The sequence below is a fragment of the Manis pentadactyla genome, chromosome 14, assembly GCF_030020395.1.
Source record: "Manis pentadactyla isolate mManPen7 chromosome 14, mManPen7.hap1, whole genome shotgun sequence".
NCBI lineage: Eukaryota > Metazoa > Chordata > Mammalia > Pholidota > Manidae > Manis > Manis pentadactyla.
This window is the reverse complement of record NC_080032.1, coordinates 33,083,885-33,108,088: the sequence shown is the minus strand read 5'-3', so window position 1 is coordinate 33,108,088 and position 24,204 is coordinate 33,083,885. Positions and strand designations below refer to the sequence as shown.

The window sequence follows — 24,204 nt, the reverse complement described above, 5'->3', positions numbered from 1 at the left end:
CAGTCAGTCTCCACCCTGCTTTCCTCTCCACCTTTCACACTCTCTGGCTCTTCTGAATCAACTGAGGCCTCATCACGTGCCCCCATGGGCGGGTGTGAATAGAGCCAAACCGTCCTGGAGCCCTGAGAGCTCATGTGACCTTCCTAGGCACCTGCAAGCCAACAGGCCCCTCAGCCTTCCTCCACCCGCTGTGAGCATCACCTGCCATGCACAGCTTTCTGTCTGCACAGCCTTGCAGGTCCTCCCGCAGCTCCCACAGCTGCCTGTTCTGCACAGCCTGCAGTTACCTGCCACGACATTCCCTCTGGGCCAACCTTGGAAATCTGTGCCCGAGAACCCCAAGGAGGTATTCACTGGCCTCATCCTGCTTGCTCAAGGTGTGTTAGGCTGCTTGGCATGCTGTCACTGCTCAAGAATATGTAAGATAGGGAAAAGGTCCTGGAATTCTCTAGAGTGTTGTGATGAGCCATTTTTCTGGTGGTTAAGTGTACCTGAGCTTCACAGTCAGTCACCCCTTGACTCATTCGTTTAATTTTATTGAGCACTTGTCATGTGCCAGGCTTGGTTTGAGGGCTTGAGACACAGAAGTTAATAGAGCAGAACATTTTCTGCCCTCATTGAAGCTACAGTCTAGCTTTGGAGGCAGACAGTCAACAACCAAGTAAATGAGAATATAACGCTAAATACAAAGTCCGAAATCAATATCATATGCCCCTGGTATGATGTACTGAGGTCACAGAATCATTTTTGTGTTATTTCTGCTGAAAATGTGTAACCTGAATCTAACTGTAATGAAGTATCAGACAAGCCCAGACTGAAGAACATCCCACAAGACAATTATTCTGTACTCTTTAAGATAAAACATCACAAAAGACACTATTCCAAATTAAATGAGACTTAAAAGTACATGAAAATTAAAAGCAATGCATAATTCTAGATTAGATCCTGAAGCAGATAGTTTAATGCTATGGATATTATTAGTATAATTTTCAAAATTTGAATGAGTTGCAGATAAGAAAACAATATTGCATCAATGTTAATTTATTGTACTGTATTTACATAAGAAGGTGTCTTTGTTCTTGGGAGATGCACACTGAAGTATTTACGGATAAAGCGTCATGATATCTGCAGCTTGTTCCCAAATAGTTCAGTAATGATGACAGTAGTGGCAATGGCAACAATAATTGCAATAATATCTATATTTTAGAGAGATTAAAACATTGCTAAGCATTAATAATCAGCAAATCTGAGTGAAGAATATCATCCTCATTTATAGAACTCTTCTTGCCAATTTTAAGTGGGTTTAAAAATTTTCAAAATAAGATAGTACTAAGAGCTCCGAAGAGAGTAGGGGGAGTCTAGTGCTTGGGGATCAGAGAAAGTCTCTTGAGAATGACCTTTAAGTAGAACCCCGATGGAGGGGAGACATATGGGCAAATCAAGAGGAACAAGCATTACAGGAACAACAGGGCAGCGGCCCTGACCTGGCAGGGTTCCCATGTGGGCAAAGCAGCAAGGAGGCCAGAGGGACCCGGGCAGGGAAAGTAATGGGAGATGGTCAGAGGTCACATCACGTAGGGCCTTAGGGCCCATTGAAGGGAAGTTAGAGTTATAGTAAGTGCGATGAGAAACTATTGTGACATTTTGAGCAAAGCAGTAAAATGGCCTGACTTTCACCCTAAATAATCAGTGTTGTCCACTTTGCAGAAAGTAGAGTATACTGGAAAAAGAAAATCTAATCTAATTGACGTATTTTTCAGGGAAGCCATTGTCTAGGTGAGACAGGATGTTAGACTGGATGGGATGATGGAGTGGAGATGATGGAAGTGCGTGGACTCTGCGCACATTTTGGAAGGCGTGTGGACTAATACATTGGCTGGTGGGTAGGAGGTAGGAGGGGAAAATTGGAGCCAAGGATGATTCTAAGGTCTGAGGCCTGATAGACTGGATAAAACGGTTTACCGTTTCCTGACCTGGAGTCTGGAAAATAAGCAAGCTAGCTGGAGAACTGCACCCTGGGGCCCCTCAAAGACACAAGCCGTCGGTTCAGGGGCCTTCCTCTGTAAGAACCTTTCGCTTCCATGTGACCTTCCAAGGAACCACCCTGAAGCTGGGCTCCCGGCACCATCTCCATAGCACACCTGCAAGGACACAAGAACAACCCAAGGTTCCCTGTGCCCTGTACCCACCCTGGCTTCGTCCTCCAGCAGGCAGAGGTCTGGGAAGGGGAGGTACATTTAGAACCTACTCAGAGCCTTCACAGCTCTCTCTCCCTGTCTGCCAATGAGGACAGACATACGTACTCTAGACTGTCTCACCTTGCATGTCCCTGGGCCACCTTAGGGCTGTCACTTGGTTTTCTGGGTTCTATCCCCTCATCCGTTATGTGCCCGCACTTGCCCTGCTGCCTCAGATGTGAGGAGTGGGACTTCTCCTTTGTTTTTAGGACTCTGGGTCAAAAGGAGCACCCTCGCCAGTGTCCCTGTGTCCCGACCCCACACTGCAGACTGGCCTGGTACACTAATGCGCCTGTTGCAGCTCCTTGACCCCAGCCTGCTCCTGACCCAGAAGATCACCCTGCCTCACTCCTGGAAGATAAGCCTGCAGGAACAGCTTACAAAAGGGGAGCTAGAGGCTGTAACACAGTGGGGGAAATTCAGAGTGGGTCTGTTTTGGAGAGGAGAGAGGAATACAGGAGACATTTTCAAAGGAAAGGATATTGGCCTCGGTACCTGGCAGAAAATGGTGTTCAGGACTAGGGGTGGGGAGCTCAGAGTCTCCCCCAGAAAACTGTGGGAGTGGCTTTTCTTTAATTTTCTCATCGCTAGATGTGGAGAGGCCAAACATGGAAGGCAGGCAATCATTTATTCAATGACTTTGTCAGCAAGAAATGCTTGTCCCATGCCAACCCCTCCACCTGTGTGTCAGAGAGACAAAGATGGGAAAGACATCCCTGACTTGGTGTCAAAACAAGGCCCCTGGAGGCAAAGGGTATTGGACCTGTGTGGGGAAGTCCGGGAGAGTGTGAGCAGGGCAGGGGGAGAAATACTGAGGCTGAGGCTCAGATAACAAGCTGGTCTCCAGAAAGATGTTCCAGGCAAAACAGCATGGACGAGGCAGTCCACCTGGGTGCCCATCTTGTCACCCAGTGACACACAGGGCTCAGCCAACTGGTCACATGAGACACTGGGACCACTGTGGTGTCCCCCGTGCAGCCCTTTCTGGTGGAACTGGGGGCTGTGGGAGCATGTCAGGAGGCTTTAATCAAGCCCTGTGTAGTCTGCTAGGCTGTCCCGACCAAACACTGCAGACTGAAACACATTTTCTCAGAGGCCCAGAGACTAGAAGCCCATGCTCAAGGTGCCAGTCTCTCCTGAGGCCTCCCTCCTCAGCCTGCAGACGCCACTCTCCCACTGTGTCTCCTGCACCCCGTCCTCTGTGCGGGCAGCCCTGGCATCTCTGTGTGTGTGTTGATCTCCTCTTCTTACAAGGACACCAGTCAGCTAGAATTAAAGCCAACCCTAAAGGCCTCATTTTAACCTAATCACCTCTGTAAAGGAGGTGTTGGGGGTTAGGGTTTCAATAGATGAACTTTGGGGGACAGCAAGGCACTAGGGGAGGTGGTATTTATAAATGAAGTCTAGCTTAAGGGTAAATACTTTTGTTGCTTCATCCATCCTTTCATCAGGAGAAACACTTAATAAATTAATCAGAATCAAAAGGAGTTCAGAGTTCCTCATTTGCCCTTGAAACAGGTTTTTCCTTTTAGGTGGTCTTCATTTTTCCATTTTCCCTGGTTTTTATTGGCATTCCTAGGGCTCAGCCCTCTGTTTGCTCTTGGGAATTAAAAAAAAAATACTGTACATGCCCCTGGGGCTGTATCCCTCCCCCAAGCTGTCACAGTGGCCATCACAGAGAGAGGACTGGCCCTGCAGGCTGTGCTGAGGCATGTGGCCTGGTGGGACTGCCCCTTGCAGGGCTGCCAGTACAGAAGCAGTACTGCCAGGCCACCCTCAGTGCCTCCTGGTCAGGCAGAACCCAACCCTCCCCACAGGATTCCAGGGCTGGGGTGCACTTTGACCTGTGCCGCCCAGTCCATTACTATCCAGGTGACCCTGACACATAAGGTCCTCCTCTTTATTCTCCCCAAATCTGGGGAAGAAAGAGAAGGTTTGCAATCATACCCCACTCAGTAGTCTCTTGCTCAGAAACCCACTGGCATCCCTAAATCCACACTAGCCCATAGGTTGGTCTGCCTCCCACCCAGTGGCCTTGAGCTGCCCACCCCACCCTCTGTTTGCCTCCCTTTCACACTGTGGCGCACCTCCGCCCCCATCTCAGCGGTTGGGGCACAAGTCCTCCCATCATCACCTCCGCCATCACTGAGTTTGGTCCCTGAGAGGAATGCTGCCCTGTCTCTGAAGGTGTGAGTTGCCCTGTGTGGTCACACTGGATCCACAGGTGGGGGAAGGACAGAAGCAGCCCCCAACCTCCTGCAGCCTGAAACGGAAGTGGGGTGGGGTTTGGAGATGGTAAGAGTTGTGGACTGGCCCCTGAGTGCCAGCACTGGGCAGTGCTCACATGCTTCATCGAGTGTGATCCCACAGCCAAACCTGCAGGGGAAGTGTTACTGTCCCCCTCAGATAGGGAAGGTGGGGCTCACAGACACTGGAGGGCAGTCAGGTCGGGGGGCATGTGGGGCCCGCCCGACCCCAACACCTCCGGCCGGCCACATCTCAGCCTCAGATTTGAAAGAATCCTCTGCCCCTGCACCTGAGACCATCCCGAAAACGTTTCCTCCCCATTAAACATCTGCTGTGGACCATAGAAATGTCACTTCACTTCTATCCCATTTTCTTTACCTGTAAAATGGGGATGATATTTGCCCTGCTGCACTCCCAAGGCCTTTCACGGGAAAGTACGTCAAATAAATGGTGTGTATGTGTGTGTGTGTGTTGCTGTGCCAAACAAGTGAAGGATTATCATCTGGATGTTTCCCATTGAACAAGGTCCAACCAAGTCACCACTCTTGGCTTAACCAATGTAAGGGCTGTTTTCAGGACAAGACAAAAATTTCGCACAACATCTAGGGCTTTCCGAAAGGAAGATGATTAGTGACGTTGATTGCTCGAGCAGGGAGGAGCAGCTGAGAAGCAGCCGAAGCTCCAGGGTACTGCACGCCTCCTGTTTCAGCAGCAGTGAGCTCGCAGGCTAGGCGGAAACAGGGCAGCAGCCTCAGGGCCTAGAGGCAGCAGCTGCTGATCTGTGCTCTCCAGGGTGTCTCTCTGATCCTGCTTTCTTCCCTCTAATGCCCCAGATCCTACCACAGCTTGATCCTCTGTACACTGCCCTCATCAAGGCTTGCTTCTTCCTTAGAGAAATCTTCTGTGGGTCTCCGTGAATTACCATACTTTCCACTCCGTCTGTCTGTCACCATAATTACCGGAACACCCACCTCCATTGCCCATATGCACCTCCTCAGTCCCTGCTGTTCCCACTCTTGCCAGTGCACTTTGGGTACCAGTCAGGCCAGTTCCTTCCGTGAGGGTGTACTGGGCAGCTAATGTGCTTGCAGCCCGATCGTAAGCACACTGCTTAAGCCCTTCTGGGACCCCAGAACACTTGCTCATGATCCCCTCATTCCTGCTCCCATTCTAAGTCTCCCGTGTGGTTATATCTCTTCCCGTCTGTTCAGTCAGTCCATCTGTGTGTTGGGCAGGCATTAGCAAATGTGTTAGAGCAAAGCTTGGATTCTGGGGTCCAACTGATGCTTGGTTCCAATCTTGACTCTGCCACGTTTTCTGGATATATTTGGGCACATTACATCATTTACCTCTGCCTCTGCCTCCACCTCTTTCTCCATAAAAGAGACAGTGATAATACCTACCTCTAGGGTTGACATGAAGATTGAAAGACAGTCCATATAAGCCCTTAGAATGGAGGCTGGTGTAGAAGAAGAGGTTATTTGCCAGTGTGATGATTATCATTACTGAGTGCCAAGCACCATGCTGCATGTTGAAGGAGCCTTACTGTCTGGAGGAGAGCCCAGAGCAGAAGGCGGGCAGGACAGGGACACATCTCCATGCTGCACAGGGGGTCACAGGAGAGAAGGTCCCGATGTACCTGCAGGGAAGGCCAGGAAAGCTGAGAAGTCAAGGAGAAACAGCCATTTTCCAGGTAGACTGGAATGCTGGCTACAAAAGGCATTTAAGGCTTTCACATCACTGAGAAGCTCTGTGTGTCTGTGTCCCTGGGGCAAAGGCAGGGTGACTAGAGAGGATACTGGGCAGATGAACAGCCCCCTCCATCTAGAAGGGTCTTGGGCCCAGTAAAGAACCTGGATATTACCTAGAAGTCAGGGGGCCATCAAAGCACTTAAACAGTTGAATGATATGTTTTTAAAGTCAACTCATCCTTCAAAGTTCAAAATAATGTTTCTATTCCAGCCTGTTTCTGGCATAGTAGAGTAGTAAATGTTCAATACCCTCTACTGATCACTTGATAATATAAACATAGGGTCTTGTGTCACCTCGGGTTATTTTAAGGTTTGACACTTCTCTCCAGAATTAGATCTTAGACTTCCTATAAGTAGAGACTGTTCAGAGTCCCCTGTGTCCCCCACTGTGCTGAAATAGCAGAACTGGAAGGGAACTCAGCAGCCACTGAGCACGTTCTCCCCACTTACTGACAGAATCTAAGCCAAGGAGCTTGAGGGGCCTGCCCGAGCCACATGGCTTTTTGGGGGGCAGAGGATGGGTACATCATAGTCAATGGCTGTCTCTTTACTGATGCTCATTAACAGCTGCATTGTGCAGCCACTTTTGACAGAGCCAGGGAGATGTAAGAAGATGGCTGTTGCCACCCAGACTACAGCAGATCAGGCCCTGGAATCTCTTGTGCCCACACTGAAAGAAATCAGGCTGCGTGCGTAGAAGTGCTGGTGAGAAGATTGGTTCTCATAAGCGTTACACTTCTCAAGACCCACTTCTCTGCTTGTAGAGCCACAAATAAATGTTAGGAGTGATGAGGGAAGAGCTCTGACACACCACAGCGTCAGGCGACCTTGGAATAGATGGAGTGCATCTGTGTGTCCAATGAAGTGTGGAGGGAGCTGGGATGCAGAGGTTTCAGGGGGCTGATACGCCACAGCATGGCAGATAATCCCTCACTGGGTGTCATCGATTGGTTTAATAATGCCTTTTCAAAATAAAAGAGTATTTCAGTTTGAGAAAAGTGAAAATGTGAAAAGGAAACAATACTGTTCATCTGAAAACCACAGATGATCACGTGTGGGCAGCAGTGAGGAGACACTGGCTTGTCAGCCTCGCTCCAGTTCAGAAGCTAAAGTCCATGAGTCACGGCAGGGTCTTGAATTTTGCAGGGATTGTCTGTAGGGGAGACATTATGGTTGGAGGTCAACAGACAGAGAACTGAACTGACATGTGGAGACTGAGCCCCCTGGTCACCGAGCCTGCCTGCGTGGGCAGAGATGCGTTTGACCCAGAGCCCCTCTGTCCCACACAGCGTGGACCTTAAGTCCTGGCTGAGAGGCCCAAGTACCTGTGGCTACCTGACTTCAGTGCTACTGCAGGGCCGAGGCCCGTCCTGCCCCCCATGCCCGGTCAGGCTGGAATCCCTGGTTCCACTGCCCCAGGGATGCCGGGCTCTGCATTCCCCAGTCAGTGGCCAGCAAGGGTGGCTCAGCATGGCAGCCACAGGGATGATGACCAAAGTCCCAGCTGGCACCAGGACATGAAGCTCACTGAACAGAGTTTTCTAAGGGAGGCTGGGGGTGGGAAACCTCTTAAAAGTCCATCTGGTTTGCGGGGCTTGGGGTCAGAGAGACCTGTGTGTGATCTCCATTACCTATCTACTCAACATGGGTTTGGCACGTCTCCTCTGTAAAACGGGGCGACAGCCTGCTGACCGCTCCTTCCCCTGCATGTCGCTCTGTCCTCTTCCTCCCTCTGCCCGAAGGGCTGCTCCACATCTTCTTGGGCTTCCAACTTTGCCATCTCCTCCTCTCCCTCCCCTTTACTTACTTGCCCTCCAGCCGTGTTTTCTGGAAATCGTGTCAGTTAGGTTTTCACCCCACAGCTTCACAGAACCTGTACTGTTGAGATCCCCAAAGATCTTCCCCGGCCAGCCCCAAACCTCACACTGCCAGACGCTCCAGCTTCACTTGATGTGGCTTCATCCCATGCCCTCCTCCTTGAATCGTTTCATTCCCGGGCTTCTAAAACACCCCTCTCCTTCATCCTCTTTCTTCACCCGCTTCTCCTTTGCAGAGCCCCCCGTCCCTCTTAATCTTTTTTTTTTGGTAGATAATTATTTTTTATTGAAAGGTAGTGGACACACAGTATTACACTACATTAGTTTCAGGTGTACAACACAGTGATTCAACGTTTATATACATGATAATTCTAGGTACCAGCTATCACCATACCAAGTTGTTACAATATTTTGACTGTATTCCTTATGGTATATATTACATCCCAGTTACTTATTTATTTTGCAATTCGAATTGTGTACTTTTTTTGTTGTTGTTGTTGTTGTTGTGAGGGCACCTGTCATATTTATTGATCAAATGGTTGTTAATAACAATAAAATTCTGTATAGGGGAGTCAATGCTCAATGCACAATCATTAATCCACCCCAAGCCTAATTTTCGTCAGTCTCCAATCTTCTGAAGCATAACGAACAAGTTCTTACACGGAGAACAAATTCTTACATAGTGAATAAGTTACATGGTGAACAGTACAAGGGCAGTCATCACAGAAACTTTTGGTTTTGCTCATGCATTATGAACTATAAACAGTCAGTTCAAATATGAATACTCGTTTGATTTTTATACTTGATTTATATGTGGATACCACATTTCTCTCTTTATTATTATTATTTTTAATAAAATGCTGAAATGGTAGGTAGATACAAGATAAAGGTAGAAAACATAATTTAGTGTTGTAAGAGAGCAAATGTAGATGATCAGGTGTGTGCCTGTAGACTATGTGTTAATCCAAGCTAGACAAGGGCAACAAAACATCCACATATGCAGGAGATTTCTCTCAGAACAAGGGGGGTGAGATTCTAAGCCTCACCTCTGTTGATCCCCAATTTCTCACCTGATGACCCCCCTGCGACTGTGCCTGTCTTAGGTTGTTCCTCCCTTGAGGAATCTTACCCGTCTCTGGCTAACCAGTCATCTTCTGGGGCCATACAGGGAAATGTAAAGTTGGTAAGTAAGAGAGAAGCCTTATTGTTTGAAAAGGTTAGCTTTTTACTTCTTTGCAGATTTATGCCCTGTGGCTTCTATGCCCAGCATTTGTCTTGAGGTATCTTTACCACTTGGAAGAATTATGATACTCGGCAAATTTGATATGAGGCACGAATTCTATTTAAGGGTTGTAATTAGGAAAGAAGAAGAAAAGCTATAGAAGTAGCAGGCAGAAGAAAACATGGAAGATTGATAATTTCTTTGACATAACTTCTTGTAGAGTAACTTCAGCATGTATAGATTTTAAACTACTACTTAAATTGTGCACACACATTAACATAATAGGAGTATAGTTACATAACCAAAGCATATCTGTAATTACCAGCCATCTCCAGTGAAACCAAGAAAACCAGTTAGGCACCTTAGGCATTTGTGAAAACTTATCTATGATATGGTGGATATTGTCCAACTGAACTTGAACAGTCTGAGAGAAATCAGACAAATTAAAACAACCCATTCCTGGGGACTGTTCACATCCCATATGTTCTTTTAACAGTAAATAGTCTGTAGTTGTAAGACTTTGGAGCGCTACAATTTGCACTTCTCCAAATTCTTGGTTGAGTTCCAACAGTATAGATCCAGTCCAATTTTGTTGTTTTACTGTATGCACAGGCCAGCTTAGATATCTCCTTCCTCATTCCCATGGCAAGTCCAGGAACTGGTGGGATGAGTGCATCTACAGCTGTAGCAGTGCGTGGAACTTTGTTGGGGTTTTTTGATGATCATCTTCTGGCATGAGTCTTCCAGAGAGTGCAGATGTTGGAAGTTCTTTTTCATATCGTATCTTAGTTCATTTTCGGGGTAGCCCAATTAGGCTTTGATCCTCTGTATAAACACAAACAGACCCTTTGCCTACACTTTTATATGCCCTTTATACCCTTGTGTAGAACTCGTTGGAGGTTACCACACAGGAACTGCCCTTTTTTTTTTTTTTTTGCTTTGTTTTTGGTATCACTAATCTACACTTACATGATGAATATTATGTTTACTAGGCTCTCCCCTATACCAGGTCCCCCCTATAAACCCCTTTACATTCACTGTCCATCAGCATAGCAAAATGTTGTAGAATCACTACTCGCCTTCTCTGTGTTGTACAGCCCTCCCCTGTCTCCCACCCCCATGCATGCTAATCTTAATACCCCCCCTTCTTCCCCTCCCCCCTTATCCCTCAATACCCACCCATCCTCCCCAGTCCCTTTCCCTTTGGTACCTGTTAGTCCATTCTTGAGTTCTGTGATTCTGCTGCTGTTTTGTTCCTTCAGTTTTTCCTTTGTTCTTATACTCCACAGATGAGTGAAATCATTTGGTAATTCTCTTTCTTCGCTTGGCTTGTTTCACTGAGCATAATACCCTCCATCCATGTTGCTGCAAATGGTAGGATTTGCCCTTTTCTTGTGGCTGAGTAGTATTCCATTGTGTATATGTACCACATCTTCTTTATCCATTCATCTATCGATGGACATTTATGTTGCTTCCAATTCTTGGCTATTGTAAATAGTGCTGCGATAAACATAGGGGTGCATTGGTCTTCCTCATACTTGATTGCTGCATTCTTAGGGTAAATTCCTAGGAGTGTAATTCCTGGGTGAAATGGTAAGTCTGTTTTGAGCATTTTGATGTAGCTCCATACTGCTTTCCACAATGGTTGAACTAATTTACATTCCCACCAGCAGTGTAGGAGGGTTCCCCTTTCTCCACAGCCTTGCCAACATTTGTTGTTTGTCTTTTGGATGGCAGCCATCCTTACTGGTGTGAGGTGATACCTCATTGTAGTTTTAATTTGCATTTCTCTGAAAATTAGCGATGTGGAGCATCTTTTCATGTGTCTGTTGGCCATCTGTATTTCTTTTTTGGAGAACTGTCTGTTCAGTTCCTCTGCCCATTTTTTAATTGGGTTATTTGTTTTTTGTTTGTTGAGGTGTGTGAGCTCTTTATATATTCTGGACGTCAAGCCTTTATCGGATCTGTCATTTTCAAATATATTCTCCCATACTGTAGGGTTCCTTTTTGTTCTATTGATGGTGTCTTTTGCTGTACAGAAGCTTTTCAGCTTAATATAGTCCCACTTGTTCATTTTTGCTGTTGTTCTCCTTGCCTGGGGAGATATGTTCAAGAAAAGGTCACTCATGTTTATGTCTAAGAGGTTTTTGCCTATGTTTTTTTCCAAGAGTTTAATGGTTTCATGACTTACATTCAGGTCTTTGATGCATTTTGAGTTTACTTTTGTATATGGGATTAGACAATGATCCAGTTTCATTCTCCTACATGTAGCTGTCCAGTTTTGCCAGCAACATCTGTTGAAGAGACTGTCATTTCCCCATTGTATGTCCATGGCTCCTTTATCAAATATTAATTGACCAGATATGTCTGGGTTAATGTCTGGATTCTTTAGTCTGTTCCATTGGTCTGTGGCTCTGCTCTTGTGCCAGTACCAAATTGTCTTGATTACTATGGCTTTATAGTAGAGCTTGAAGTTGGGGAGTGAGATCCCCCCTACTTTATTCTTCTTTCTCAGGATTGCTTTGGCTATTCAGGGTCTTTGGTGTTTCCATATGAATTTTTGAATTATTTGTTCCAGTTCATTGAAGAATGTTGCTGGTAGTTTCATAGGGATTGCGTCAAATCTGTATATTACTTTGGGCAGGATGGCCATTTTGATGATATTAATTCTTCCTAGCCACGAGCATGGGATGAGTTTCCATCCATTAGTGTCCCCTTTAATTTCTCTTAAGAGTGACTTGTAGTTGTCAGAGTATAAGTCTGTCACTTCTTTGGTTAGGTTTATTCCTAGGTATTTTTTTTTTATGCAATTGTGAATGGAGTTGTTTTCCTCATTTCTCTTTCTGTTGGTTCGTTGTTAGTGTATAGGAAAGCCACAGATTTCTGTGTGTTGATTTTGTATCCTGCAACTTTGCTGTATTCCAATATCAGTTCTAGTAGTTTTGGGGTGGAGTGTTTAGGGTTTTTTATGTACAGTATCATGTCATCTGCAAATAGTGACAGTTTAGCTTCTTCTTTACCAATCTGGATTCCTTATATTTCTTTGTTTTGTCTGATTGCCATGGCTAGGACCTCCAGTACTATGTTAAATAACAGTGGGGAGAGTGGGCATCCCTGTCTAGTTCCCGATCTCAGAGGAAATGCTTTCAGCTTCTCGCTGTTCAATATAATGTTGGCTGTGGGTTTATCATAGATGGCCTTTATTATGTTGAGGTACTTGCCCTCTATTCCCATTTTGCTGAGAGTTTTTATCATGAATGGATGTTGAACTTTGTCAAATGCTTTTTCAGCATCTATGGAGATGATCATGTGGTTTTTGTCTTTCTTTTTCTTGATGTGGTGGAAGATGTTGATGGAATTTCAAATGTTGTACCATCCTTACATCCCTGGGATGAATCCCACTTGGTCATGGTGTATGATCCTTTTGATGTATTTTTGAATTCAGTTTGCTAATATTTTGTTGAGTATTTTTGCATCTACATTCATCACGGATATTGGTCTGTAGTTTTCTTTCTTGGTGGGGTCTTTGCCTGGTTTTGGTATTAGGGTGATGTTAGCTTCATAGAATGAGTTTGGGAGTATCCCCTCCTCCTCTATTTTTTGGAAAACTTTAAGGAGAATGGGTATTATGTCTTCCCTGTATGTCTGATAAAATTCCGAGGTAAATCCATCTGGCCCGGGAGTTTTGTTCTTTGGTAGTTTTTTGATTACCGCTTCAATTTCGTTGCTGGTAATTGGTCTGTTTAGATTTTCTGTTTCTTTCTGGGTCAGTCTTGGAAGGTTGTATTTTTCTAGGAAGTTGTCCATTTCTCCTAGGTTTCCCAGCTTGTTAGCATATAGGTTTTCATAGTATTCTCTAATAATTCTTTGTATTTCTGTGGGGTCCGTCATGATTTTTCCTTTCTCGTTTCTGATACTGTTGATTTGTGTTGACTCTCTTTTCCTCTTAGTATGTCTGGCTAGAGGCTTATCTATTTTGTTTATTTTCTCGAAGAACCAGCTCTTGGTTTCATTGATTTTTGCTATTGTTTTATTCTTCTCAATTTTATTTATTTCTTCTCTGATCTTTATTATGTCCCTCCTTCTGCTGACCTTAGGCCTCATCTGTTCTTCTTTTTCCAATTTCGATAATTGTGACGTTAGACCATTCATTTGGGATTGTTCTTCCTTTTTTAAATATGCTTGGATTGCTATATACTTTCCTCTTAAGACTGCTTTTGCTGTGTCCCACAGAAGTTGGGGTTTAGTGTTGTTGTCATTTTTTCCATATATTGCTGGATCTCCATTTTGATTTGGTCATTGATCCATTGATAATTTAGGAGCGTGTTGTTAAGCCACCATGTGTTTGTGAGCCTTTTTGCTTTCTTTGTACAGTTTATTTCTATTTTTTTTGCCTTTGTGGTCTGAAAAGTTGGTTGATAAGATTTCAATCTTTTGGAATTTACTGAGGCTTTTTTTGTGGCCTAGTATGTGGTCTATTCTGGAGAATGTTCCATGTGCACTTGAGAAGAATGTATATCCTGTTGCTTTTGGATGTAGAGTTCTATAGAGGTCTATTAGGTCCATCTGCTCTACTGTGTTGTTCAGTGCTTCCGTGTCCTTACTTATTTTCTGCCCAGTGGATCTATCCTTTGGGGTGAGTGGTGTGTTGAAGTCTCCTAGAATGAATGCATTGCAGTCTATTTCCCCCTTTAGTTCTGTTAGTATTTGTTTCACATATGCTGGTGCTCCTGTGTTGGGTGCATATATATTTAGAATGGTTATATCCTCTTGTTGGACTGAGCCCTTTATTATTATGTAGTGTCCTTCTTTATCTCTTGTTACTTTTTTTGTTTTGAAGTCTATTTTGTCTGATATTAGTACTGCAACCCCTGCTTTCTTCTCGCTGTTGTTTGCTTGAAATATGTTTTTCCATCCCTTGACTTTTAGTCTGTACATGTCTTTGGGTTTGAGGTGAGTTTCTTGTAAGCAGCATATAGATGGATCTTGCTTTTTTATCCATTCTATTACTCTATGTCTTTTGATTGGTGCATTCAGCCCATTAACATTTAGGGTGACTATTGAAAGATATGTACTTATTGCCATTGCAGGATTTACATTCATGGTTACCAAAGGTTCAAGGTTATCCTCTTTAGTATCTTACTGCCTAACTTAGCTCGGTTAATGAGCTGTTATATACACTGTCTGGAGATTCTTTTCTTCTCTCCCTTCTTATTCCTCCTCCTCCATTCTTCATATGTTGGGTGTTTTGTGCTGTGCTCTTTCTAGGAGTGCTCCCATCTAGAGCAGTCCCTGTAAGATGTCCTGTAGAGGTGGTTTGTGGGAAGCTAATTCCCTCAGCTTTTGTTTGTCTGGGAATTGTTTAATTCCACCATCATATTTGAATGATAGTCGTGCTGGATACAGTATCCTTGGTTCAAGGCCCTTCTGTTTCATTGCATTAAATATATCATGCTATTCTCTTCTGGCCTGTAGGGTTTCTGTTGAGAAGTCTGATGTTAGCCTGATGGGTTTTCCTTTATAGGTGACCTTTTTCTCTCTAGCTGCCTTTAAAACTCTTTCCTTGTCCTTGATCTTTGCCATTTTAATTATTATGTGTCTTGGTGTTGTCCTCCTTGGATCCTTTCTGTTGGGTGTTCTGTGTATTTCCGTGGTCTGTTCGATTATTTCCTCCCCCAGATTGGGGAAGTTTTCAGCAATTATTTCTTCAAAGATACTTTCCATCCCTTTTCCTCTCTCTTCTTCTTCTGGTACCCCTATAATACGGATATTTTTCCTTTTGGATTGGTCACACAGTTCTCTTAATATTGTTTCATTCCTGGAGATCCTTTAATCTCTGTCTATGTCAGCTTCTATGCGTTCCTGTTCTCTGGTTTCAATTCCATCAATGGCCTCTTGCATCTTATCCATTCTGCTTATAAATCCTTCCAGAGTTTGTTTCATTTCTGTAATCTCCTTTCTGGCATCTGTGATCTCCGTCCGGACTTCATCCCATATCTCTTGCGTATTTCTCTGCATCTCTGTCAGCATGTTTATGATTTTTATTTTGAATTCTTTGTCAGGAAGACTGGTTAGGTCTGTCTCCTTCTCTGGTGTTGTCTCTGTAATCTTTGTCTGCCTGTAGTTTTGCCTTTTCATGGTGATAGGAATAGTTTGCAGAGCTGGGACGAGTGACGGCTGGAAGAACTTCCCTTCTTGTTGGTTTGTGGCCCTCCTCTCCTGGGAGAACAGCGGCCTCTAGTGGCTTGTGCTGGGCAGCTGCGCGCAGACAGGGTTTCTGCTTCCTGCCCGGCTGCTATGGAGTTTATCTCCGCTGTTGCTGTGGGCGTGGCCTGGCTTGGGCAGCTACTCCAAAATGGTGGAGTCGCGTTGGAGCAGGAGCTGCTGGGAGGCTATTTATCTCCGTAAGCGGCCTCCCTGCTCCCTGCAGCCCAGGGGATTAGGGTGCCCAGAGATCCCGGATTCCCTACCTCTGGATTAAGTGTCCCACCCTGCCCCTTTAAGACTTCCAAAAAGCACCCACCAAAACAAAACGACCACAAAAAAAAAAAATTTTTTTAATCAAAAAAATAAAAAAATAAAATAAAAAATGGCCGCTCATTTTTCTTTATTCTCCGGCGCCAGCCTCAGGCCTCTGCTCACCGGTCTTGCTGCCCTGTTTCCCTAGTATTGGGCTTCCTATCCCTTTAAGACTTCCAAACAGCGCTCGCCAAAACAAAACAGCAAAAAAAAAAAAAAAATGGCCGCTCGCTTTTCTTATGTCCTCCGCGCCAGGCCTCCGGTACCCGCTCACTGTTCTTGCTGCCCTGTTTCCCTAGTATCCAGGGCCCCCTGGGCATATACTGTGTCTGCGCTCTGGCCCAGATGGCTGGGGCTGGGTGTTCGGCAGTCCTGGGCTCCGTCTCCCTCCCGCTCTGCCTGCTCTTCTCCCTCTGGGAGCTGGAGGAAGGTGTGCTTGGGTCCCGTGGGGCCGGGGCTTGTATCTTACCCCCTTTACGAGGCACTGGTTTCTCACAGGGGTAGATGTGGTCTGGAAGTTGTCCTGTGTCCTCTGGTCTTTATTCTAGGAAGAGTTGTCTTTGTTATATTTTCATAGATATATGTGGTTTTGGGAGGAGATTTCCGCTGCTCTACTCACGCCGCCATCTTGGCTCCCCTCTCTCCCGTCCCTCTTAATCTTGACCTCTAAACATTGGAGCGCTGCAGGTCTCTGTCCTCAGACCCCATCCACCTTCCTGGTGATGGCTCCCAAAGGCATCTCCAGCCTGGCCCTGTTGCCTGCACCCCTGAACCATGTCCAGGCGCCTACTTGGTGGCTCCGCTTGAATTCCAAATGAACATGTCAAACATAGCTTATCCGAAATAAAGTCCTGATCCCCTCTGCACATCCTGACACCAACTTGCTTCTCCTTTTCAGTGGATGGGCCTCCATTCGCCCAATTGCTCAAGTCAGAAACCTTACAGCCCTCTAAATTCCCCTGTTTCCTTCATACTCTACATCCAATCCCTCAGTAAGCCCAATTGGCTCTACCTCCAGAATATGCCCCCAGTCCAGCCGTATCTTACCATAACTGCAGGAGGTCAAGCCAGCTGCTTCTCACCAGGGCGACTGTGAGAGTCTCCCAGCTGGTCTCCCTGCCCCATCTTGCCCTCCTGCGGCCAGTTCCACAGCAGCTGGAATGATGCTTTAAAATAAAACGCAGACCTTATCACCTCCCTGCTCAAGCCATCACCGGTAGGATGAATTCCCAAGTCCTCGCTGTGACTCACGAGGCTCAGCTCCAAGCCAGCCCTTAGCCTCTCCACCTCTGTGGCACTCACTGCTCTGCTGCAGGCAACCTGACCCCTGGGATTCTGCAGGCACACCCACCTTGTGCTCCTGTTCGGACTTTTGCCCCTGGTTTGCCCACTGCCCAAATCCTCTTCCCCAGAGTAGCTTACACCCTCACTCCCTTCATGTCCTTGCTCCCATGTCACCTGCCAGGTCAGCCTTCCCTGTCACCTCCCAGAGCCTGGCTCTGCTTTCATTGCCATCGTAGCCCTTATCCCTACCCAAATTCATATTATATACACCTCTGAGTATTTGCTTAGTTTCTGTCTCGCCCACTAGGCTTTATCACTTCCAGGGGAAGGATTTTCCTTTTTTCACTGGTAAATTCCAAAAACCAGGAGCTGTACCTGGCTCACAGCAGTGGCACAATAAATCTTCATGGAATGAATTATTTAATAAATGGGTGAGTGACCTCACACCCACAGTTTCTCAGTGGTGTCAGGAAGCAAAGTCCACAGAGCAGTTTGTCGCATTCCAGAATATCTGCTCCTTCCACCATTGTCATTCCAAAAGAGTGGAGCCTGGCTGGGGGTGTGTGGAAGCAAACCACGTTGCTACCTGTGCCAGTATTAACGTTTGCTTCTGTTTTTGCATCTCCTGTGTTCCTTTCTGGCCTCTGGTCCTTAGGGATAATTGGAGAAAGCATGCTCCTTCAGGTTCACTGCTCAGACTTTGTTTGGCCTGCAGCATTTATTTTACACTGGCCACTTGAATAGGAAACGTCACATTGGCCTCCAATGCAAATTCTCTGCTTTGCAGGCAGGCAGGCTCCCAAGGGCTGATGCAATTTCCAGCCACAGCCCACAAGACAAGTAAAATGCCACAGGTTTCTTGACATCATACTGAACTTCCAGGGAGCACAGAATACCCATGGCAGAGGGTCTGAAGGGGGTACTGACACATGTTAGCACAGGAGGGGGACCAGACTACCCTGCAGACACCGCCCCAGTGCGTTCCCTGTCCTTCCGCAGAAGGCTGCACCGCAATGCCTGATGTCCCCCTCTGACAACCAGGCAGGCGCCTTTATGACTTCTAAGAAATTCTAAATATATAAAATAAAGGAAATGGCTCCCAAGGAAGTAGATGCTTTTTCCCATTCCACATCGCTCCCCGCACTCCACTCAATGCCAGCTAGGAGTGGGTCCATCCCTGGGGGGATGAGGAGCCTCCCTCCTCCTTCCCCCACCCATCCCCTGCCAGCTCACTACTGTGGGAAGAGGGTGGGGGTTAGAGGAAGGCGGATTTAACCTTGAACTCTTGTCTTGACTTACATAAGCTATGTGACCTTGGCAAGCACCTCACCCTCTCCAGCCTCCATTTCTGCAGAGGTGAAAGACCAATGTCTTCACTGAGTAGTCTCGGGGCAAATGAGGACAGATGGCGTGGTGAAGCCTCGGCCCAGGCCCTGCTCCGGCCCCCTCCCCTGCCCCCTGGGACTCCTCCTCCCATTGCACAATTCACAGCCCCCTCGAAGTCATCCTGTGCCCTCCACGGCAGTTCCCCCGTATACCCAGGGAAGGTGTTTATCCTATTTTTGACATGAGCATAGCCAATTTATTGCACCATCTGAACTCTGTTGGAGGGTAGAGGGGTACAGAAAAGGACTTTACTTTTTATGTGATGGTATTTGCTTTGATAAACCTCCCTCCCCCTGGGTTGCACAGCCCATGACAAAATCTTGGCAGAGTCCTTACCTTCCTGGTCACTTTAATTTAATAAAACCCATCTGAAAGAAACTCCAATCTCACTTCCTGTTTAAGTCTCCCTTCCCCCACCTCCAGCCCGGTTTGCAGTGGGAGGGCTGTTCTGCTTGTTCCCTGCTTCCAGGTTCTGCCTGGGTGCAGCCCAGTCTCAGCGAGCCAGGTTTCACAGCCTCTCTTAGCTTCGCTGGAGATGAAGGGTCCTCTTCAAAATAAATACCATGCTCCCAAGCCTTCATGAGCCTGCTCTCCTCTATCCGTCAGGATGTGTGGGCTGTGGGCAGTGACAAACAGCCCCGGAGTAACTCAGGTGTGCTTCCTTCTGCCTCCTCTTTCGGCAGTTCCAGCCCCTCTGGGGGGTCTGGGCTTCAGGCCAGAGGGAAAGAAGCAAAAGGCTTGGCTGGCCACTCCTTCTGACCTTCCTGTCGGGTGGGAGCTGCTGCCCCCAGCCAGCCCTCTCTAGCTGATATCTGCCCCCTTAGGAGGCTTCCCTAGGGGTCCTGCAAGGTCTGGCTCCCTGTGGGGAGAGCTGGCTTCACACAGCCACAGCCAACTTCACATGGGCAAAGAAGCATAACACCACCCCATGCCAGAAAGTGTACCCACCTTAACAGATTAAAACACCAGGCAATGATTTTGTGGATTGGCACTTAGAGTGGGACTCAGCTGGACAGTTTTCTCTCTCACCCAGACTCCTTGATTCCCAGCAGGAAAGCAGGGGGGCTCTGCTTTGGGGGTCTGGCAGGTTTCTAAGAGGGAGGACAGAAGCATGCATCTTGAGGTCTGGGCTTGGAACTGGCTTAAAGTTGCTTCTGCCACCTTCTGTCTGTCAAATTCCCAAAACCAACACGATTCAAGAGTGGGGAAACCTACTCCACCTTTGAGATGTAGTCACATTGCAAAGCAGGGTGGGAAAGGGGAACAGCTAGAAAAGTGAACCACTTCTGCAGTCTCCCCCAAGTACTAAAGACCACCACGTGCTCCTGATGAACTTGTGTGTCCTGGAGGAGTGTTTGACCACCCCCGATGGAGGCCTTTATTAGGAGAGTGTGCTTAGGACCACTGTGTCTGCAGTGTTGGGCCACAGACATTAATTCAGGCAACAGCAAAGCCTCATGGGAAGTCCCCTACAAAGGAAACTATCTTTTTTTTTTTTTTGCAGGCTTTTCATTTATTTTTTAAAAGTTAACATGTGAGATAATAGGAAACTGAAAACCCCAAGAAGCAAAGAACAAAGTCATCCATAATCACAAGCATTTCAGTTTGATGTGTTCTTACTAGGTCCCATGTGTGAATCTACACAACTAAGCATCCATTTTTATGTAATTAAGATTGTAGTTATGCATCATGCTTTTTCACACATCATGAATATTTAACATTTTAAAGCCCCCAAACTATGTATTTTGATAACCAAGAATACACTATACCAACCCAAACTGAAAGAAAAAAAAAAACATCTTGACTTTCAAAGGAAACTATCTTAAAGCTGAAGTGGCCTGCTGAGGTCGTGCAGCTCCTAAGTGGTTCATATGTCTTACTGGACAGAGGGGAAACTATGTACTAAGCACTGGTGATGAAAAAGCATAGCACATACTGGACTCAGAAGGCCACTGGGGCTGGGATGGACAGAGTAAGGTGGACAGGAGGCACCCAGACTCTGCCCGTACCCATCCCGGGACCCAGGACATGGAGCTCTTTACCTTTAAGAACAAATGAGACTCCACGAAGGATTTTAAACAACAGGTTCACACTCCTTTCTGTGTTGCCGAAAGATTCTTCTAGATTCAACGTGAAGGCTGTGTTGGCAGTGTGGACTGGACCATACTCAGAGACCTCTCAGAGTTAATGCTTTTCCAAACCTATTTGGGTGCCTCTTCTTGAGTCCCAAAGGCAAATGAGAAATTATCTAGTTGACCAGACATAAGCAGCAGGGCCGGGGGAAGAGCACAGAAGTCAAACAGGTAATTCCACCTTCAGACCCAAGCAGGCTTGAGAGTTTCTGGTTTGTGTTCTGTGGGTAATTCAACCAGATTGATTCTGGCTCAGACGTGGCTCTCCTGTGTAGAAACAAGTGTCTGCTGCTAAGTGTCCATAAGACAAAGGCCAGCAGGGGCCCCATATTACAGACCCAGCCTCTGAGCCCAGAAGATCTTACACTTTATATTTCCAGTGATTCAAATTCATGAGGCAAATGGTATCAAAACCCCAGTGTGGTGGGCCATCTGGACAGCACACTGGTAGGACCCCGAGGAGGAAGGGGGTAGGAGGAGCAGGGGTGGAAGCACAAGCCACCAGGAGTGTCGTACTGTGGTCTGGCTTAGCCTGGGGTCGGGCGCGGGGCCGCCAAATGCCTCCTGAGCCCCGGTCACCACCCGCACAGGCCGGGTGAGAGCTCCTTGGGGCTGCGGGCACAGGGGGCCGGCGAGGAGCAGACCTCACCCCCAGCATAGTCTGCAGGCTCAATGGTAAGAGAGTCTGTTCTGTCGTTGCATTGCAGCTCCAGAAACTAAAACGATCACTTTCTTTCAAGACCAAGAGTTTACGGAGCAAAAGTGCTGACAACTTCTTCCAGCCAGCCAACAGCGATGGAAAGCTGCCCTCACTGGCTGAGTCCCCTGGGAGCCTGGCACCCACACCCACCAAGGCTGGCCCTCACCCCGGCGGCAAGGCCCATGCCTTTCAGGAGTACATCTTCAAGAAGCCCACTTTCTGTGACGTCTGCAACCACATGATTGTAGGTAAGGCCTTCCCTGCCTTTCCTTCAGGTCCCAGCACCCCTGCAAAGCCGCAGTGAGGGTGTGGCAGCTCCAGGCCCCACAGGCTTGAGCCTCAGAGATTCACCTGCAGAGGATTGTTCAGGAGGGTCTATGGGAAGGAAAGGGGTTGGACTGGACATGGGGGAGCTGGGTGGTGATGTGCATGGAACAAAGTCTTCAGCTGATCCCCCAGGAGCCCTGAAGTCCTCCACCACCATCATCCTGCACTGAGGCCAGAGGTCTGGGACTTGGTACCCGCATGTCACCTCACTGCATATGGGCAGCCCCAGGGTTGGGCAGGATCTTGAACAGAGCAGCTCTTTTTAGCCACAGGCAGATAGAGGGGAAATATCGGTGTGAAGCCACTGAGCCCAGGCAGGTGGGGACCAGGTGCTTCATTCCTGCAGGGGGATCTGAGCGCCACCTGCAGCTCCCCCTACCCTGTGTATGGTGCTGTCTCTCTGGAGTAGCCTGGGTGGGGAACTGTTGCTGGGTGAATTACAGGAAGTGACCCACACAGGCACATGGTGGGAGAGATCATTCTGGGGCGAGGGGACCTCCGGGAGGCACTGAACCAGGGAGCAAAGAGTACTTCAGCCACCATTACACCCCAACTCCCAGGAAAGGGCATCAGGACCAGGAGCCACAGTGTCCACAACAGAGGAAACCTTGAAGATCACAAGACTGGCCTCTGTCCATCCTGGCTTTGATGCCAATAATGTGATTGTTGTATTCCTGCTGATGGCTTTGTAATGTCACATAGTGAGGCCATTGGCATCCCAAACGGGCCAAGAGGTACCTTTCTGTTTGATGCACAGACTAGGAAGAACTATGACCCATATTTTGCTACTGGCTATTCCCATGACATAATTAGCCTTTTCCCTTCCCAGATAAAATGAGATGAGGGAGGATAGTAAAAAGACCATGAGTGTGTAGTCAGAGGGCCTGGATCTGAGCCCCATGTTGCTGTGTGACCTAGTGCCAGGGACTTGCCTTCTCTGAACCTGTGTCTTCCTTGTACATGGAGAGGATAGCACCACCCTCAGGGTTTTGAATGGGTTAATGAGCTGGCAGAGGAAAAGTGCAAGCATCCAGAAGACTGTCAATCAAGGGAGCCCATTGCAGTTGGCATCACTGTCATTTTTAAAGGAGAAAATAACCATTACTCTCCTGAGGCATAGAAAGATATAGAGGGTAAGCCAAATTAGTTTAACAGAAAATTTTTTAACTTAATCACCATAAATAATTGAAAAAATAATATCCAGATAACAAGAAGCAATTCATCTCTCATCTACCCAGCAGTGTTTTGCATGTGGCTTGAGGATCCTGCATTTCATATTTTATGAGGGATGTGAGCAAGCAAATGGGCATCCAGAGGACAGGGGCCAGAATAGTGAGTGGTGTGCCAAAACAAAGCCGTGAGGAAACTCTGGGGGTTCAGTGTGGGAAAGATTTGTGATGTGTCAAAATACCACGTTAGAAGAGTTGAGACTCAGTCTAGGTGCTTTAGTGGGAAGGGTTGGGAACAGGGGGTAAAGGTCAGTGAGAATGTAACCATTCAACTGATGACCTGACCTGCAATTGAATGGCTGTCCTGTGAGTCAAGAATGGCTTAACTTGTGTCAGGTGCTGGTCCTCTGAAAGATCTTCTCTTCCTGAATGACTGGCTAGTCTTTGAAATGAGACTGGGGTGTTTGTTTCTTTCCATGGAGGCTGATGTCTGTCATCCTTGAACTTGGACATATCAGTAGTTTCCAATATGGCCAAGAAGGCAGTTCTGCAATTCTATTCAGCCTCGGCCAAGACCCAGTTAAGGGGTGGGATATTCAAAATGGGGAGCAACATTGACCACTCCTGCCACCATACCCTCAAAACATCTCCTCATCTTCAGAAAAGCATGGTCTATTCACACTCTGTTTTCCCATCACTATAATTCATGTTCTTCCTTTAAGCAAGCCACACTTAAGAACCCTGCGTATAACAGCTAAGGATTTCCACCATAATGCTGTGTAACAACTACTTAGAAGTCCAGCACCTCAAGGCAGGAGGGGGTCTCTCAGGGTACTTAGGCACTTGGGCCTCCACCTCTGTTTTCTGTCTGCTTAATGGTCTTCTGAATCTGATGCGTCACTTCTAATTCCATGCAGATAGCCGCAAGCCTTTTCAAGGCAGTGCTGTTTATAACCCTCTGAATAGCTGCCAGTGAGTCCCTATTGTAAATCTCACTGTGAGGAGTGTGAAAAGACAAACAGATCATGTGTTTTTAGAAGGAGCGACAGAAGTGGGTTCACCTTTGAGGAATGTCATAGTCATTACTAAAGAGGGTTCTAGGTGCACCTCAGGTACAGAGACGATTTTGAAGAAGTCACACAAAAAACGTGTCCTGTGCTAAAGAGAATTACTCTATACTTTTCCCTTATGAGAATTAAATTTGTATTGTAGCTGCCTTCTTATCTTAGATGAAACAGATCAGCAAAGCACACTTCTATTTTCAAAGGTGAAAGCAAAGCAAAGCAAATAGTAAGTCCTCCTAGGAAAGAAGCAGGAATTAGAGAAGCTGTGAGGCAGGAGGGAAAGGGAGAGAGGGGAGGAGGGAGATGAGGAGAGAGGGGAGGAGAGGAGGGAGGTGGAGGAGAGGCGGGT

General features: G+C 46.8%; 1 protein-coding gene across 2 annotated transcripts in view; it reads left to right on the top strand.

The window, feature by feature from the left end:
• The window catches only part of STAC (SH3 and cysteine rich domain), a 130,520-nt gene that overhangs the window by 42,808 nt on the left and 63,508 nt on the right, over positions 1-24,204 (top strand). The window contains exon 2 of one of the 2 annotated variants that reach the window (XM_036921566.2): positions 21,336-21,543. In XM_036921566.2, the coding sequence (XP_036777461.2) occupies positions 21,336-21,543 (208 nt within the window). Of the gene's footprint in view, positions 1-21,302; positions 21,544-24,204 lie in introns of both variants that reach the window. The other variant, XM_036921565.2, reaches the window with a different exon arrangement.